The sequence below is a fragment of the Triturus cristatus genome, chromosome 12 (genome assembly GCF_964204655.1).
Source record: "Triturus cristatus chromosome 12, aTriCri1.1, whole genome shotgun sequence".
Taxonomy (NCBI): Eukaryota; Metazoa; Chordata; class Amphibia; order Caudata; family Salamandridae; genus Triturus; species Triturus cristatus.
In genome coordinates, this window is record NC_140595.1 from 119580174 (window position 1) to 119597410 (window position 17237).

General features: G+C 45.6%; 1 protein-coding gene across 1 annotated transcript; it reads left to right on the top strand.

Moving 5' to 3' along the window:
* The first annotated feature begins 7307 nt into the window (after positions 1–7307).
* On the top strand, positions 7308–15809 carry LOC146772825 (protein S100-A4-like). The gene is made up of 3 exons (XM_085637359.1): positions 7308–7370; positions 13884–14033; positions 15630–15809. Exons 2-3 carry the CDS (start codon positions 13902–13904, stop codon positions 15768–15770), a joined length of 273 nt encoding a protein of 90 aa, XP_085493485.1. The 5' UTR covers positions 7308–7370; positions 13884–13901; the 3' UTR covers positions 15771–15809.
* Positions 15810–17237: the final 1428 nt, after the last annotated feature.

Here is a 17237-nt window from a genome sequence, read left to right on the forward strand (position 1 = left end):
CAGTTATACTTTAGTTGTCCCTGATATTATTTCCCGCCTCCTCAGTTAACAACCCCAGTATTGGTACACACACGGCCAATCGACAGGCAAAGCGCTCTACTAGTGTTTGTAAGCACGCAAAACAGGATCACTCACTGAATGAAGAGGTACGAGCAGCTATGCCACGCACAGTACCCTACATCATCGATGTAGTAGTAATATATGCTTTGTTGCAGGTGTGCAATGATTGTAACCAAAAGATGTGACACACTGTACCAGATAAAGTACAGCTGTTTTGTTTTGCTTTAATGCTGAAAACAATAAAATAGATTGAAACAAACAAAAAAACATAAAGGAACCTCCGCTCAAGATTGGCACCTCTCCTCAAAACCCCAGCATACAAGGAACATCTTTTTGTTGCTGCATTGGCTTCCATTGTTTCAGAAACTTTTATGGATCGCATTGTAAAAATCCCCAGTCCACTGCCTTGGCCCTCCAGCTTTCTTGTCCTCAAATGCCAATTTTGAGGTACTTTACAATACGTATCTACCAACTGAAGATTCTGTAGCATTTGACTTTGTGGCTGAGACCCTCCCGTCCAAGACCCATCAACATTGTGTATGGGATCCCTCTTGTGCCGAAGCCTCGATAACCGTACATTGTATGCAAAGATGGCGTAAATCTGTGGCATGGCTGTTCATGGTGGGCGAGCCTTCAAAAATGGATATTCACCTGCCTGGTTGGAGAGACAGACCTTATATCTTGCTCTCTCCTATCAGCTGCGATGGGGTTTGCAGCGACAACTTTCTTCGGTGGCATCGGTAATCATTCCTGGTTTTCCCACACGTGCTTTTGAAGATGTTGATAAATTAAAGCTGTGACACAGCTGAGTCATACTAAGCATTAGTGACCTATCCCCTGCCAGGTCTGGGAGCACTGGCAGATAACACTGCATGCTCCAAGCAGCCATCCTTAATGCATCATCACCTCTGTCCCAACATGGTGCTCACCAGCACCAAACCCGTTCTCATGGTTTCCTGTGTAACCAGAATTGGAGTTGTCTAAACTGTGGAGTTCTGTGGTCGCATGTGCTTCATCTTGTAGTTGGCTGGACGGCAGAATTAGTTCATTTGATAAACCTATAATTCCCTGCAGCAGCAGAGAGTCGCTACTTGCCTTCAGAAAGCATGCACCACCAGCTGTGAACACTATGGTGAGTGACCCTACACTGTCTGTGTTCACTCAACAGAGCCGCAGGGCTGCTTCATCACCTCACAGTTTACCCGATAACTCAAGGAACCCCCCCCCCCCCGCCTTGCAAACACAGTCAGTCTGTGCTGCTGTTGGACTCCTTTCTGAGGTAGCCCAGACCTAATACACTGAGCAGTCCGTGCTGTGGCAGGAAGTCCAATGAAGGGTGTGAGATACTGTCACAGCAGGGGCAACCAGGCTTCACTTTGACACACTAAGACAATAAAATAACAGGCTTTGTGGTATGTATGTGGGTTACACATTTTTTCCCTCTCCAATGCATTCATTCCTGCCCAGTGTGTCAGTGTACACATCACTGTATGCTGAAAGACGACCATTTTGACCTTCAAGCATGTTAAGGAAAGGGGTTACCAGATACGAAATGTTTTTTTAGCCAAAATACGTGGCCCTACATGTCAGACAACAGGTCTTGCCAGTTGCGCTACTTTCCGGTCGTTAAGCCAGTCCAGGACCCATTTTTGGAGAGGTTTAGTAAACAAAACCTTATTTCAGAGTGACACATCTTTTAGCAAACTATGGTTTAAGTGCCTTAAGATGTTGCTCAACCGCTTCCACCCCCACTACATTAGTGAGATGAAACAGCAATGCGCTGCTAAGATGGCTGAACTCCCTCACATCCCCACTTTGCTCACACTTGCCCTCCAGTTTAGGCAATTAAGAATTCTAGCGGGTGAACACTGATCTCTACAGGTAAACGAGTGGAAATACATGTTCTGCAATTGTTCTGCTCGTCCAACATCATCTAAACTAAGAAATGCAAGCAAATCCCGCTGTGTGTTCATATTTTGGTGGCTATCCACCAAAGGAAGCTCACGATCTTCTTGCACTTAGGGAAGTGGTAAATTTGTGATAATACCGACCACTATAAAATATGTTTTTTTTTAAAACTGGAATGTAGGCATTCTGGCACCACCCAACACAATACCTCCTCTGAGTCAATTCCCTTTTGGCTATGCCATCCAAACATTGCACATACATGTTCTCATTGGCTTACTGAGCCCTTACAGTGGACTTTGGGGCTCCTGTTTCCTGGCAGCGCAATGGAAGCTGACCTTGTGTGCTGCTACACCCATGTGGTTTGTTTTGATCATGAGCCCACCCCCGCGAACTGCCCATTCCTCCCCCGCAAGAGATACATTATTCATAGAGGTACACCATTTAATTCAGTGCGACAATCACGGATACCCCAACAAGCAATAAGTGTCCTCAGATTAACTGGGAGAGGAGGAAATATGGAAGAATTTCTTAATAAATAAGAATTACAAATGATTCTCAAGATGGACATCATGAAAACAGGGGTGAACCGACAGGAGGAATGGACAAACTGACTTTAAACTGGCACAGAACATTTCTCCTTAACCCGATGGACTGAATATTGTCTGGAATTCCTTTATGCACATTCCTGGAAAGTCCCCAGGGGCCTCATCAGTTTCATATCAATTGTGTGCATTGCAACAATGTATTGTAACACTTTTTTTCCTTTCAGCTGTGATTCTTGTATGTGCTATTTGTCCTAATACCTTTCCTTTCTCTTTCACAATTTAGTGTTATATGTTTTCCAGATATCTTCCTTACCTTCAGCCCCTTTTCCAAGATGTTGGCCACTAGACACAGGGTCTTTTGTATACTCTGGGCTGCCTTTCTTTTATTTGCATGACCTGGATGTCCATTTTTAGCACAACCCTTTCTTTATTCCTATTGCCCAGGAGAAGCAGCCATCTTTTGGAGCACAGCCAGCCATCTTCACTCAGCTCTCCTTCCAAGCAGAATTGTCTGCAGTCCAGGAAGATCTTGCGGTACTCCTCTGGAGACCCGTTTTTATTTTAGAAGCAGCCTACTCTGCGCCGATCACAATACCAGCTACGCGCCCTTATTATAGGGCGTTTATTCTTCCATAATTTCACTACTGTACAATTTTTGAGTGCCATTACTTTCTGACACCTCACTTTAGATCCTCCTGGACCCTATCTAAACTACACTGCCAACTTTTGAGGACTTTGGGAGTCTAAACAATCCTTGCACAGGTAATTCTGAGACTCTTGAGATTTACTCTAATTCGTTTAATTATTTCCTTCTTATTTTTCCCTGCCATTTTTACTGATATCTTGTGTATTTTGAATCTATAGATAAAGCTGAATTGAGCCCACTCAATCAGGATTTGTACAGCGTAGCACTGTCCCTTCTAGGGGTATATGGTCGCTGAGGGTGCAACGTCCCCTTCGAAGAGCCGGGTCTTGGCTTTCTTACTAAAGTCCGCCAGATAGGGTGCTGTTCGTAGATGGACGGGTAGGTCATTCCAGGTTTTGGCAGGGAGAGAAGCGCCGGCCGCAGTGACAGATGCAGGGGGTGTGCATGTGGGCTAGTGCGGAGGAGCGCAGGTGTCCTGCAGGTAGGTGGAGGTTCAGTGGTTGGTTGATGTAGGCCCGTCCTTGATGTGCAGAGCTTTGTAGGCATGCCTGAGGATCTTAAACTGGCATCTCTTCTGGATGGGTAGCCAGTGGAGGTTTCTGAGGTGGGGGTGATGTGGGTCCATTTGGGGAGGTCCAGGATGCCCATTCGGGCCTTCAGCAATGTTTGATTAGTGTCCAGTGAGTATCCACTCTTTGTATACATTGGAATCACATACTATGACCTTCTCTACAATAACACTATATTTTCTGTGCTCTTTTTCTTTCTTCTATTTTTCTTGAACTTGGTGTATTTTTAGACTCCTGATGATGATGATCCTTCTCTCTGTCTAAAGGATCTAAACGCCGTCAAGTAGTTCTACAGACCCAATTTGGTTGTACATAAGAATAAAAAAGGCTGTCGCAACAGTCATGACTCGCGGGTGGGGTGGGGGTTCGTGCGAGGGGGGTCGCGTGGGTAGGGGGTGTTAATTTAAATTTTGAAAAAAATTAAAACTTACCTGAGCCTCCTGTCCCGTGTTACGTCTCCTCTATCTGCTCCTCACAGGAAGCAGGCAGCCTCCCTCAAGCCAATCACAAGGCTACAATGGCAGCATTGTGATTGGCTGGGACGCCGACCGCACAGGCGTCTATGGGGAGGCCGTTTTCTCCATGCAGGCTGCATGCAGCCTGCATGTCGAAATTGGGAGCGTGCCTATGACTGGTTTGGTCGGCCCTGGGGCCGACCAAACAGTCAGCGCCCACAATAGTGGGCAAGCCACTCCTCTACTGCCTGGAGCAGCACCGCCCACCCATCCACCCCCATCCAAACCCTTCTGCTTTCTCGCAGTGCGAGAAGCAGAAACAGAATGGTATTCATAATACCATATTATCTTTCTGCTTCCGCCCACATTCTTGCTTAATAGACAATCTTGATCATGTATTGTCACACGTGTGTATCACTTGTATGAGGGCACCGAGCACATTTCTCACCACACACCCACTGCACTGTCAGATTGTTTTCAATGTTTTTATACACAATAAAATTTATTATTTGATGTCGTTGTACATTGATTGTGATATCTATGGTCTTTGGACCATTGTTCTTCACATATAAACTTACCCAAGTTCCCTGACGACACCCGGGTTCCCTTGTTACCTATAACTTAGTCACCTTTGTGCACAGCATTTCACACTCCATTCAAGTCCTGTGCTAAGGGCATGGCACTGCCTTTGGAGATGGCATACACTGGCATAGAGTGCTTCTCTTCCCTGTGCTGGTTCATCCCACTGAACCAATGGATAATGAGTGTTGTCAGATCTATGTATGAATGATACAGTCCTCAATGTCTGAGGCGGTGACCTTTTGCTATTGGTATATGGTGTGGTATGTGTATGACCGCCAGCGTTTCCACTGATCACAGCCACAAAGGCAAGCACTGGGTGCAGGGCTTTCAGTACAAAGGACAGAGGTCTGGAATACCCCACCCGACTTCGCTATCACAAACTCACAATTCAAAACCCTAGAGGAGATCCACTACAAAATGTCCTATTCACAAAGATCTTTTTTAAACTGCCCTGGGCACATGCTAATATTTGGAGGAAAATTCCCCCAGGTTTGGTGGGAAATTCAGAAAGGATTGTAGGAATGCTCCTGGGAAGTTGTGGGTGTCACAGTTTTCCATGAGTACGTCTGAAATTATATTGTGTATTACACACATATTTTTAAATTGCTTAAATATAAAGGGTGCACTACGCAGAAATACCTTGCAATAGTGCAGTGGCACATACAATTGTGTTTTCACTCAAACAACATTTTTCCCAGTAATACATTTTTTTTACCGTGTGCACAGAAAAATTCAGCAATTTCCATTCCTTCCCTGGATATGGATTTACACCCTCTCTCGAAAGGAGCAACTTTCTGACTGTACCGCAAGAGTATGGACCATGAAAAGGTTTGTGAAACCCTCAAAAATATGTTTGTTTCCAAACCACTCCTACCCTGGAAACCCACTCCTTACTCCTAAAAGAACATTAAATCACACAGGGCAGTGCTTATTGGTGCACTTTTACGAAACCAAGCAGACCCCAGTTCCTAGGCAAAAATTCCGCATGATATTCCCTTTTCCATGATGATTAGCAATCCCGCACCACACATGGCAGGGAAGGGTGGGGGGGGGGGGTGGGATGGGGTGTGGTATGGAGTGTGGGATGGGTGGTGGTGTGGGATGGGTGGTTATGCGGGAGGGGTGGTGGTGTGGGATGGGGTGGGTGGTGGTGTGGGATGGGGTGGGGGGTGGTGTGGGATGGGGTGGGGGGTGGGATAGGGTGTGGGAGGGATGGTGGTGTGGGAGAGATGGTGGTGCAGGATGGGGTCTGGGAGGGGTGGTGGTGTGCGATGGGGTGTGGAAGGGGTGTGGGAGCGGTGGGGGTGTAGGAGGGTTGGTGGTGCAGGATGGTGTGTGGGAGGAGCGGTGTGTGGGAGGGGAGGTGGTGGTCCAATGGGGTGTGGGATGTGTGGTGGTGTGGGATAGGGTCTGGGATGGGTGGTGGTGGGGGAGGGGAGGTGGTGGTGGGATGGAGTGTGGGATGGGTGGTGGTGTGGGATGGGTGGTTGTGCGGGAGTTGTGGTGGTGTGGGATGGGGTGGGTGGTGATGTGGGATGGGGTGGGGGGGTGGGATGGGGTGTGGGAGGGAAGGTCTTGTGGGAGAGATGGTGGTGCAGGATGGGGTCTGGGAGGGGTGTTGGTGTGCGATGGGGTGTGGAAGGGGTGTGGGAGCGGTGGGGGTGTAGGAGGGTTGGTGGTGCAGGATGGTGTGTGGGAGGAGCGGTGTGTGGGAGGGGAGGTGGTGGTCCAATGGGGTGTGGGATGTGTGGTGGTGTGGGATAGTGTCTGGGATGTGGGATAGTGTCTGGGATGGGTGGTGGTGGGGGAGGGGAGGTGGTGGTGGGATGGAGTGTGGGATGGGTGGTGGTGTGGGATGGGTGGTGGTGTGGGATGGGTGGTTGTGCGGGATGGGTGGTTGTGCGGGATGGGGTGGGTGGTGGTGTGGGATGGGGTGTGGGATTGGTGGTCCAAGCTTTTTTATTGCATTCTGGGAGTTGTAGTCTTCTTTGTCCCATTATAAAATTAGCCCTACAGTCCCAGAAGTCATGCTAACCGTATTTAAGGTAAGAAGATGGTTTTCTTCTATAGGATTTCAGGACACCGGCCGGCCTTCAGTCTGAAACCAAATACCCGCCCAAGGCTCTCCCTCGTGACTGGAGGCCAGGCACTGTAGGGGGGGGGGGGTGCACGGAAGGATTCCATCTGTCCATCACAGAGGGGGGTCGTTACTCCCAGAGAAGAAGAGATCAATGCATTTCTTTGATAAGCAAACAGAACTAGTAAGTACCACAAAAGCAAGCAAACGTCCCACAGCACACCCACGTTCTGCTCTTTGTCTTTTAAGGCGTGGACGAGAAATTCCATCCTCGGGTGATAACGGATAGGTCGAAAAACTGCCCACACATTCCAAAAACAATGTGAGATGACTAAGAGGTCATTGAAATGTGTAGTTTTTATTTTTACTGTTTGTTCAAACATGTTCGGTTTCAAACAGGCAGGGCCACTTTTGCCTGGAGTAAAAAGGGAGGGGCTGGGAGGGCTTTAAATAGTCCTGCAGGACATCGCAATTTACCTCCTTCCAGTGCCAGCCGCCTGCGCCTTCTTCCTCCGGCTCGTGGGTGAGGTAAGGTCCATGCGCAGTTGTCAGGACTCTCTGCTTGGCGCCCATTACAAGGAGGCTGGGTGCGTGGGGGGCGCCTTGTGGCGGGAAATGCTGTTTATGGCCAGAATTCACATAAGACTGGCTTATACCCGTATCTGTGGCGGGAATATGGAATGAGATTCGAACCAGTATTTACAATCAGTGCGCGGCATCCTCATTCCGGAACAAACCTGCTGAAGGCGGGAAGAGCACGAGGGCACCGCAGACGCCGTGGGCTGGCAGGAGCCGGCATTCTGGGCTCCCCTCATGCCATGCAGAGACATGGCCAAAATGGGCCCTCGCTCGGCTTCCCCGCCTTGCAAAGGCCCCTGTGAGCGTGAACCTCTCTTTCTTCCAGGCCTGGCTTTAGAGTGTTTTCTTTGGGTGATTCCTGAAGATGAGTGGGTGCTGGCAAAAACCAACAAAGCATTTGATCCATCTGACGTTTTTGGTATCGGCACCAGCGGCATTTGACATTTTAACACATTAATCAGCACCCAAAGAGCTGCTTTCTTTCTGCCTCCGGCTTTGGGCAAATGGAGGGACACTATATGTTAAATCTTTAAGATGCAGCACTTTAAGACTGGGGATATGGAGGGACGCTGCTTGTTAAATCTTTAAGATGCAGCACTTTAAGACTGGGGAAATGGAGGGACGCTGCTTGTTAAATCTTTAAGATGCAGCACTTTAAGACTGGGGAAATGGAGGGACGCTGCTTGTTAAATCTTTAAGATGCAGCACTTTAAAACTGGGGAAATGGAGGGACGCTGCTAGTTAAATCTTTAAGATGCAGCACTTCAAGACTGGGGAAATGGAGGGACGCTGCTTGTTAAATCTTTAAGATGCAGCACTTTAAGACTGGGGAAATGGAGGGACGCTGCTTGTTAAATCTTTAAGATGCAGGAAATGGAGGGACGCTGCTTGTTAAATCTTTGAGATGCAGGAAATGGAGGGACGCTGCTTGTTATATCTTTAAGATGCAGCACTTTAAGACTGGAGAAATGGGGGGACGCTGCTTGTTAAATCTTTAAGATGCAGGAAATGGAGGGACGCTGCTTGTTAAATCTTTAAGATGCAGCACTTTAAAACTGGGGAAATGGAGGGACGCTGCTAGTTAAATCTTTAAGATGCAGCACTTCAAGACTGGGGAAATGGAGGGACGCTGCTTGTTAAATCTTTAAGATGCAGCACTTTAAGACTGGGGAAATGGAGGGACGCTGCTTGTTAAATCTTTAAGATGCAGGAAATGGAGGGACGCTGCTTGTTAAATCTTTGAGATGCAGGAAATGGAGGGACGCTGCTTGTTATATCTTTAAGATGCAGCACTTTAAGACTGGAGAAATGGAGGGACGCTGCTTGTTAAATCTTAAAGAGGCAGCAATTTAAGACTGGGACAGAACAGACCTCAAAGGTTCCAATTAGAAGTAGGGCTCCGGGTTTAATGGTAGTTATTCTTTTTGCATTTCTGTCTGTATTTATCCACAATTATTTTTTTGACAACTTTATCTGTATTTATCCATATTTATTTTGTGGATAAATTAAGTTGTAAAACTGTACATTTCCATATTTATTTAACTGATAGACGCGCACTCATACTTTGATGTCAGTTTGTTTTAGCAATTTCAGCTGACAAATATTATATAACAAAACTCCACTAGTAAATATTAGCATTATACTACAAATGTATGTTGACACGTGGCATTATTTAATGAATTGTAATCCTGTTTTTCTAATTTCCTCTGCTGCCCTTCTGCTCAGCTGTTGGCCTATAATTCTTGAAAGACAGCACAGAGCACCTTAAAAGAAGCAGATTTTTCTGTATTTATCCACTTTAAAAATAAATGCAGACAAAAAAACACTTTGTTTTCTGTCTGTTTTTTTCTGTAAAAATCCGTCAAAACTTTTTTACTCGAATTCCAGTCTGATGAAGGCTTGTGGAATATGGCGCGGAATTAACAATAGATTCTTAAAGAGGCTCGTTTGAGCAGTATTTAGAATTGTTGCATCCTTTGTGTTTAGAAGATCAGAACCATATGTGATTGATGGCAAAAATGTTGCCGCCACGACTGTTAATAGATGTGTCGTTGAAATATCGCTCCGTTTTTTTTGCTAAATTTTAAATGCGAATAATAGCTGTTTTGCTTTGACTTTCCCTAGTTCTACATGTTGCTTGAAACTGAGGCGTTGATCTAATAGTCCCACAAATATTTGTTTGTTCCCACCTGGTCCAGGGGGTCACTGTTTATCGTCCAGGTACATTTTGGTTGTTTTTTATGTGAGTTTGAAAAACACATAACCTTGGTTTTCTGTAAATTTATGATTAGTTGAACTGAAGCTGTATATAGTGCTAATTGATTTATCAAGCGCTGTAGACCTCTGGGTGTTTTGAGATAGCAGCACTATGTTGTCAGCATATTGCAGGCTTGTTGTTCGAACATTGCCAAGTTTTGGGGGGTCCCCTTGTGCTAGGCGAAGGTTATTGTCTAGGTCGGCTGTGTAGATGTTGAAAAAGCTGGAGGCCAAAACACACCCCTGTTTTAAGCCATTTACGGTCGAGATTTTATTAGTTAAACTTTGACCATCCCCCATTTTTATATGGACCCAGTATAGATTAATGATTGCGTCTAACAGTTTCGTTGGGGCTCCCCAAGACTTCATTTTAGCCCATAGCAAGGATCTAGGGACCTTATCAAAGGCTGCTTTGAGGTCTACAAAGCAGGTATACAACATTTTTGAATTAACTATTGCTTGGTTGGCCAAGAGCATGTCAGCTGATAAGTTTGTTAGGGTGCCCATCCCTGCTCGAAAACCTGTTTGCGTGTTAGGGGTCAGTTTTGTGTGATTGACCCAGTCCTCTAGATCTTTCAGCAGATTAGTTGCGTAGATTTTAGCCTCAACATCAATAGGAGCAATTAATCTGTAGTTGGAAGGATCAAAACGAGCTCCTGATTTATGTATTGGTTGCAGGACACTTCCTAGCCATGAATCTGGAATGGAGCCGTTCTCTAGTGTGTATGCAAACAGCGAGGTTAAGTGCACAGACCAGAATGCTGGGTCTTTTTTAAATAAAGCGTTGGGTAGTCCAGGTAGGTATTGTAAAATGTACACTTAAGCTCCTGGAAATATTACACATCTTTTGATTAGTTAGGAAGCCTTCACCACCAGTATTGGGATAGGCGTGTGTGTGGGCATTTGATTTTGTAAATATTTAATTTCTACCTTTTAGCATCATTTTAACATAACTATTTCACCATATAACAATTGGGAATGCTACAGGGTCAATAAACGACAGTAGAGGGACCCTGACTATTTCACATGTGTGAGGAAGGTACAGGGAGAAAACCTATAAACTACAACAGAACTTCCTACACCTATCTGTTTAAAAAATTAGGCAATATGTCCATATAATAATATAGAACCCCCAGTCAACAATGTATTAAGAACATGTCAATTCATTTATTTGATTATTTTTTTCTGCTACAGGGTCAACATAGCTGGCAAGCAAAAGACTGCTTTATAATTCTTGCTTTAGAACAGTTGCAGATAATGGACAGCCAGGGTGATGGGGGACCCTTTTCCAGTTGAGCTCCAAAGGATTGTATAGGGATGTGATCTTCCATAGTGCTAGTGTTTGAGGGGTTTCTTGGAGAGAAACGTTTGTTGTACTGTCTGCCCTGGGGATGCAACGGGACATTGTGCCTGTAGCGTGTGCTTCTGGGGCACTGTAATGTTACAGAAGAGTCCGCAAATTATTGGACAGACCTTTCTTTAACATGGACTGTGCCAGGTTAAAAAGTATGCTGGAGCAACCCCAAGGAGACAATCCCTGTGTTAAATGGGGACGTGATCCCTGAAAACACAGTGAACATTTGCTGCTGTGCCCATGCCGTATAACAGATGAAGGCTCAATGGCAAACACAGCTTCTGGAAGTGGCGCCCACTTTGTGTGCCCCCCCCCCCAAGACAACCCATAGAAAGAGGGCACAGAGTTCTCATGGCCTCAAGGCATTCCCCACAGATAGTTTTAGTTACACACTGCACCCACCAGCTGGGGGATCTCTGTCCCCTCCTGAAAATGGGGGAGGGGCTGCTTCCATTCTACTGCGTATCTGTGTCTTGTCGCTATCATATAAACCTAAGAACTTTGAACAAGGGATGACTTCATAACTAGTTGCTCAGTATTTTATTGATTTTTTTGGGCACACCCATCAATGTCGATCCTGGTATTGAGAGACCTCAAAAGAAATTAACAAGGCAGGACGTGCCACCTCTACAATGGACCGCTCACGACTCTAACTGTATTACCACCATCAGGGTTGAAGGACCCTTAAGAATCCACACTGATTCACATTAGTTTGAAACCTGACTTTACTGCAGCCCCAGGAGCAGAGGACCACTGGCTCCAGGATAACCAACCACCAGCAGCTCACAGCTCTCTCTGGTCTCTAACGCTGAGATTTAAGCAGCACAGTGCTATCTATTCCTGGAAGGAACTTGGAATACAGAATTAACAGCACAACACTCCCAGGACAAGAGCTTGCTTGCATACGTCTCTTCCAAAACCCTTTCCAACGTATCCATATTCCAGTTGATGTTGCTAAACCAAATGTTACTCATCTGGTCCACCTTGAAGAAACTCAACTTGGAGGCATTGCATCTGGTGTACTGACGTCTGATCTGCAGTAGGTGCTGTGGGAGAGTGGGTTGTGTCAAACAGCAGAAATGTGATCCACTCAGTCAGACTTAACAATGGAGAGAGCAAGATCACACAAAGACAGTAAATCTAGGAGGAGGCAGATGAGATGGAACTACAGATTGTCGGTGAAAGATCGATTTTGCACATGACATTTTTATCCAAATGTAATCTTGTGTTTTGTGTCGTGGGCATGTTTCATGTTTAACTCAGTGGCTGGTAATTCAAGCAGGTTGACAGGTGGGCCACACCTGCACAGACATACTCAAACCCGCTTGCATGCCCACTCACTCATATATATATCTATATATATACACACACGTGCACACCCCCCCCCCACGCACACACGCACACACACACACACACTCCCCCCATACATGCATGCACCTAACATTTAAAAAAAAATTGCCTGGAGCGGTGATCTCTGGTCGTGAGAGGGAACGCTTGGTGGGTCCTGGAGAATTAGGACTGCCGTCTCATCATTGACTGATCTTGTTATGGTTCAGCCAATGAATGAAGGCAACAGTCCTTTACTTGTCACAGAGTGCGATGGGGTCAGCAAGATTGCTCTCCCCCACCCAACTCTGTGACGAGGAGTCAATGATGGACAGTTGGCCCTGGGCACTTCAGGGCTGAAAATTAAACAGACCAGGTCTGAATATTGCTGTGATGCACCCCCTCGACATGAGGGTAAGAACCTCCAAGCTCTTTACTGGGCTAAGGCAGTCCAGAGACATTTTAAGACACGGGTAAAGTGGGAAATTGCACAGGGGCCCCCATCCTCCAAAGGGGCCCCTGGGAAAGTGATCTTTCTCTCTTTGACCTCTGTCTAATCTATTTCTCTATCTAATCCTCTCTCTATCTGCCTACCTCTAACTTTGTCTCTGCCTCTATACCCTGTGTCATCTTAAGGGTTTTGGGGGTCCCAGGAAAGACATATTTCAACTGTTTTTGTGCCTACAGGAGCCCCTAAAATATGTCTTGCCCAGGGCCCCCCAAATCCTTAACATGACACTAAGGAGGTCGCGCCCACAGGGCTGTGACATCTTCAGCTCTGCAAATTTCAGCTCAGGCAGCCAGGCACCAGCACATTTACCACATGTAAAGTGCCTGGCTGCCTGACCTGACCTGACTTGAAGAATGTCTGTCAGATTGATCTTTGCTCAGACTGACAGACACTCTTCATATCTGCAAAAAAGGTAGGTGGGTGGGGCCCTTCTGCCTTTATGGACGAGCCGCTACTGCTTCGGAGAAGCCCACATGAAGAACCATATCGTACAGGAAATAAAACGAAAGGACTTTGCTTGACACTGACAAACAGACGTAGGCAGAAGCTGTCTTTTACCCTAGGGAAACAAAAATGCCTAATTCTCTTTTTGCTTTAATTTCCAATGCAAAATTTGCAAAATAACGATTTAAATTAATGAGAGGATTGTCTGTGTCTTGCGTGACTTTTTAAACAAACCAGTCTTGTATGATCCAGACGGGAAACTTGGTCATGCAGAAAACCCTGCTAGTATATTTTTTGTGCATACCAGTCTCCTTCCAGCAAAACTTAATGAAATTTCACGTAACACGCAATATGTCATTTTCAGCGAAGTAATTACATTTTAGGCAAGGCCTATTTGGAGCGCACCAGGCATCAAGAGGAGTTATAGAGTTATATTTTGGGCTGGACCAGAGGATGAGAGGGGACTGTAGGTAGTTCCCCGTTAATGGTCTGTGGTTCATTACTGCTTGATAAAGACACTATTCGCCATTTTAAAGACTAAACACTGACTGTGGTACTACTTTCCTTACAGATCGAAGCACCAGTTATAATGACTCTGGAAAAGCACTGTGAGATCATGCTCGAGACCTTCAAAAAATACTCTGGAGCAGATGGCAAGAGTGGCGAACTCAACCAGGCCCAGTTGCAGCTTCTTGTGAAGACTGAGTTCCCATCTTTATGTGTGAGTACATTCTGGAATGAAGATTGGCTATAGTAGGACGTTTATTACCCCTTTTCATAGATGCGACATTTACAACCAATTTGTACTTTTTTTTCACCCAAAGCTTCTTGTAATCATCCACCAGGCAGATGCCCACTGGGTCCTCTTAATGTCCTAGGTTTAGTGCTGCCTTTGGGATTTTATGCCACTCTTTGCCAATTTAGTGATGCTGTATTGGCCTCTCCACTGTCTACCCAGGACGATTGTGTATACAAACTTTAGAAAAAAGGATTCCTTGAAAGAATTAGGCTGATGGTGTTGGTACCGGTGTCACTGTAGAGATTATCTTGTGCTTGGTCCCCCGCCTAATGCTCTCCTTTTCAACATGAAGCACTACTTCAACCCGAATTTCATCATGAAGATGAATTGCATCTACCAACATCCCTTGTGGTTTAAGAATTGTACAGATGTTACGCATCACAGCTGGACAGAAATGACCATGGTCTCCTTTAGAAATAACATTCAACATCTAGCTCTTTTACCATGCCTACAGAGCAGCCCAAGGGTCAGGTCCTAAATTTCCCCATTAGGAGTGTCTTTGGAAACCACATGTGCTGTAGACACCCTGAGCATATGTGCAAATTCACAGAAAGAAGGAAGTAGGAAGAAAAGCCCGGCTAAAATACCATTCCAAGGCATTTACTCCTGAGTCAGTCCTAAAAGTAGAGAAATCCTTTCTCAAGGATATATGGGCACCATCCATCCAAACTGAGTGTTCAAATAAGCAACATTGTGGTATAGTCTTCACTATCTAGAGCGGGATATGTACTTCCACCACTGATCTTGTATTGGCGCAGCACAGGCTTGTTGCTGGACCTCGCCACGGCCCCAGCAGATTCAGCATGAGTTGTATGGAATGTCTTGGAACTTTCGACTGGTGCACTTTGGTGAGGCGAGGGCTCATGGAGGTTATGAGAAACCAAGGAAACTAAAAGGGGAGAGGGGTCCACTTAATTAACAAAACTGGTTCTTATGCAGGAATGCAAGCTTCCCAGGTAATGCCCGTAGTTCAGGATTAATCCACCTTCATGTTGTCTTTGAGGCTCTTACTCTCTCTAGTGAGGGATTCGGAAAGCTTCAATACACTCAGTGCAGTGCTCTTGTCTGCTTCAGCTGAGCAGGTTCTCCTTTAAGGCTGCTTCTGACTGACAGCTGCAACCCCGGGAACAGAGCTTCAGGCTTGGTCCTTGCCTACGAGAAAAAGAGTCGAACTGCTCGATGGAGCAATTTTTAGTTGCCTCGAAAGAGCAACCACCTAGAAGGCAGAGTGGGTAAATCAACTAAGAGATTTGAAATGCGTCCTCAGAATCTGCCAGGGTATGGGGATTGAGCAATCAGTGCTATTGAACTCCTCCCATTTTAGGGGCTGTCCTGCCAGGTCACAACTAATACCAGGGGCAGGACTTCTCTGTGCCCTGAATATATTGATGTCTGAGGGTGAGGGCACATCTTCCAATCCTTGCTTTCAGTGAAGGAGTAGGACATGCTTCAAGAATGTATTGTACTTCAATTGCATAGAACTTCCTACTGATTGTTGCCACCCCTCCTCTTCTGCAGGCCTCAGGGAAAGACGAGAATGCAGTGGAAGAAGTTATGAAAATGATGGACATGGATGGTGACAAGAAGATTACCTACCAGGAGTTTGCCATGTTTCTGGCTATACTGAGTATGATAATGGAAGAAGTAGAATCCTCTTAAAATGGTGGTCTAAGTTGAATAAAAAACATGTTTTTCGTACATTTTGTTTATATTTTCTTGTTTTAAAAAGTGCCTCTCTTTGCAAGTGAGGTTGCTACATAGTCAACAGTTAAGGGGAGATATCCTGAAGTATTCTTGTTTCCATAGTGTGAGAGGAAGTGGAAACTACAGTAACACAAGGCAAACAAATTGGAGCCCAAGAGTTCCCTGGTATACTCTGCTGTTTTGAGGCCTTACCAAAGATGGGTTTTGATGTATGGGAGAGCTCATGTAACCAAAACTTTAAAAATTGAATATAAGAAGTGCTGAAGAGGGAGCGGCTGCCCTGACCTGTTCAGACATTGGCTCAAATGTATTTGTAATGGTTTCCCATCGCTTGGATGAGCTCTCAATCAATCCCATGGCGTTTTGGGGAAGGTTATGGTGTCCCATTACTATTCCCTTTAAGTTTTGGCATGGCAAGGTAAAGTAATCATAGATATCTCTGTCCCTTGTTCTAAGTCATTGTACCTCAGCACTCTTACTTTGCCTTTGTCAATGTGTATTTATGTTCTTTTTTTGCTCTACTTGCTGCTCTCACACCATGCTTTAACTTTCCCTCTCTGCTTTTCTTTTCTCCCCACCTGCACCCACTCCCAGCTTTCCTTGAATCCAGTGCTATCTCTTACCAATTATTTTCATGTATTGTTCCCGTCATTCCATTCCAGCAGCCCATGTTCTTCCATGGTAACTAGGAAGATGTCCTCATGGCAGACAATATATGCAGTCCTGAACATTTCACAACAAAGCATTTAATTCTGCTGTGTTAGTCTAATTAGTTCAATGAAAGCAAAACTCAGAGGTCATTAGGCTAGCACACAGAAGTCCACAGCTGAAACAGTGTCCATAAAGACCTGGACAGAGATGGTCACTTTAATCTTAATACCTGCCCTTCGCCGGCTACCCTAAGGAATGCTCTGACACTCGTACAGACACATCTGCATTGTCAGTTCTTCTGTGGCCTTGTGGTGGCTCTTCACCTGTGCTCAGAGTCACTGACTCTGAATGTTTTGATGGGGTGTGAGTGTCCGAACAGGCCTGTCATCTTAGCCCTCTGCTGTCCCCATTCTCTACCGGAGATGGGCAATGTCCCTTACACTGTTCTGCCACTGGGATTCAGGGGAGAGGAGATGGCTGTGGCAGGAGGTTGGCTGCTTATGGCCGCCCCACCCAGCCATTTCCTGATCCATGTCTGTCTTGCTTCGCACTCCCAAATAAGAGAAAATTTAGCTCTCCCACACTAAGGCACACACAGGGCGAAAAAAGAAAATACCTGGAAAGGGATTTCACTCTCATAAAATGAGGCACATCAAAAGACAGTTTTCAGAATAAAGCATGTTTTGTTTTTTGGCAACACTCTACAACAGAAAGGCTTTCCCAGATGTTAAATTAAACAACAAATAAATGTATATACCTTCATATGTACAA

Excerpts from the sequence above, each read along its gene's own strand:
- LOC146772825 (XM_085637359.1), top strand. The coding sequence starts at position 13,902 with ATGACTCTGGAAAAGCACTGTGAGATCATGCTCGAGACCTTCAAAAAA. Across the intron at positions 14,034-15,629 it reads CTGAGTTCCCATCTTTATGT|GCCTCAGGGAAAGACGAGAA; the intron begins GTGAGTACATTC and ends CCTCTTCTGCAG.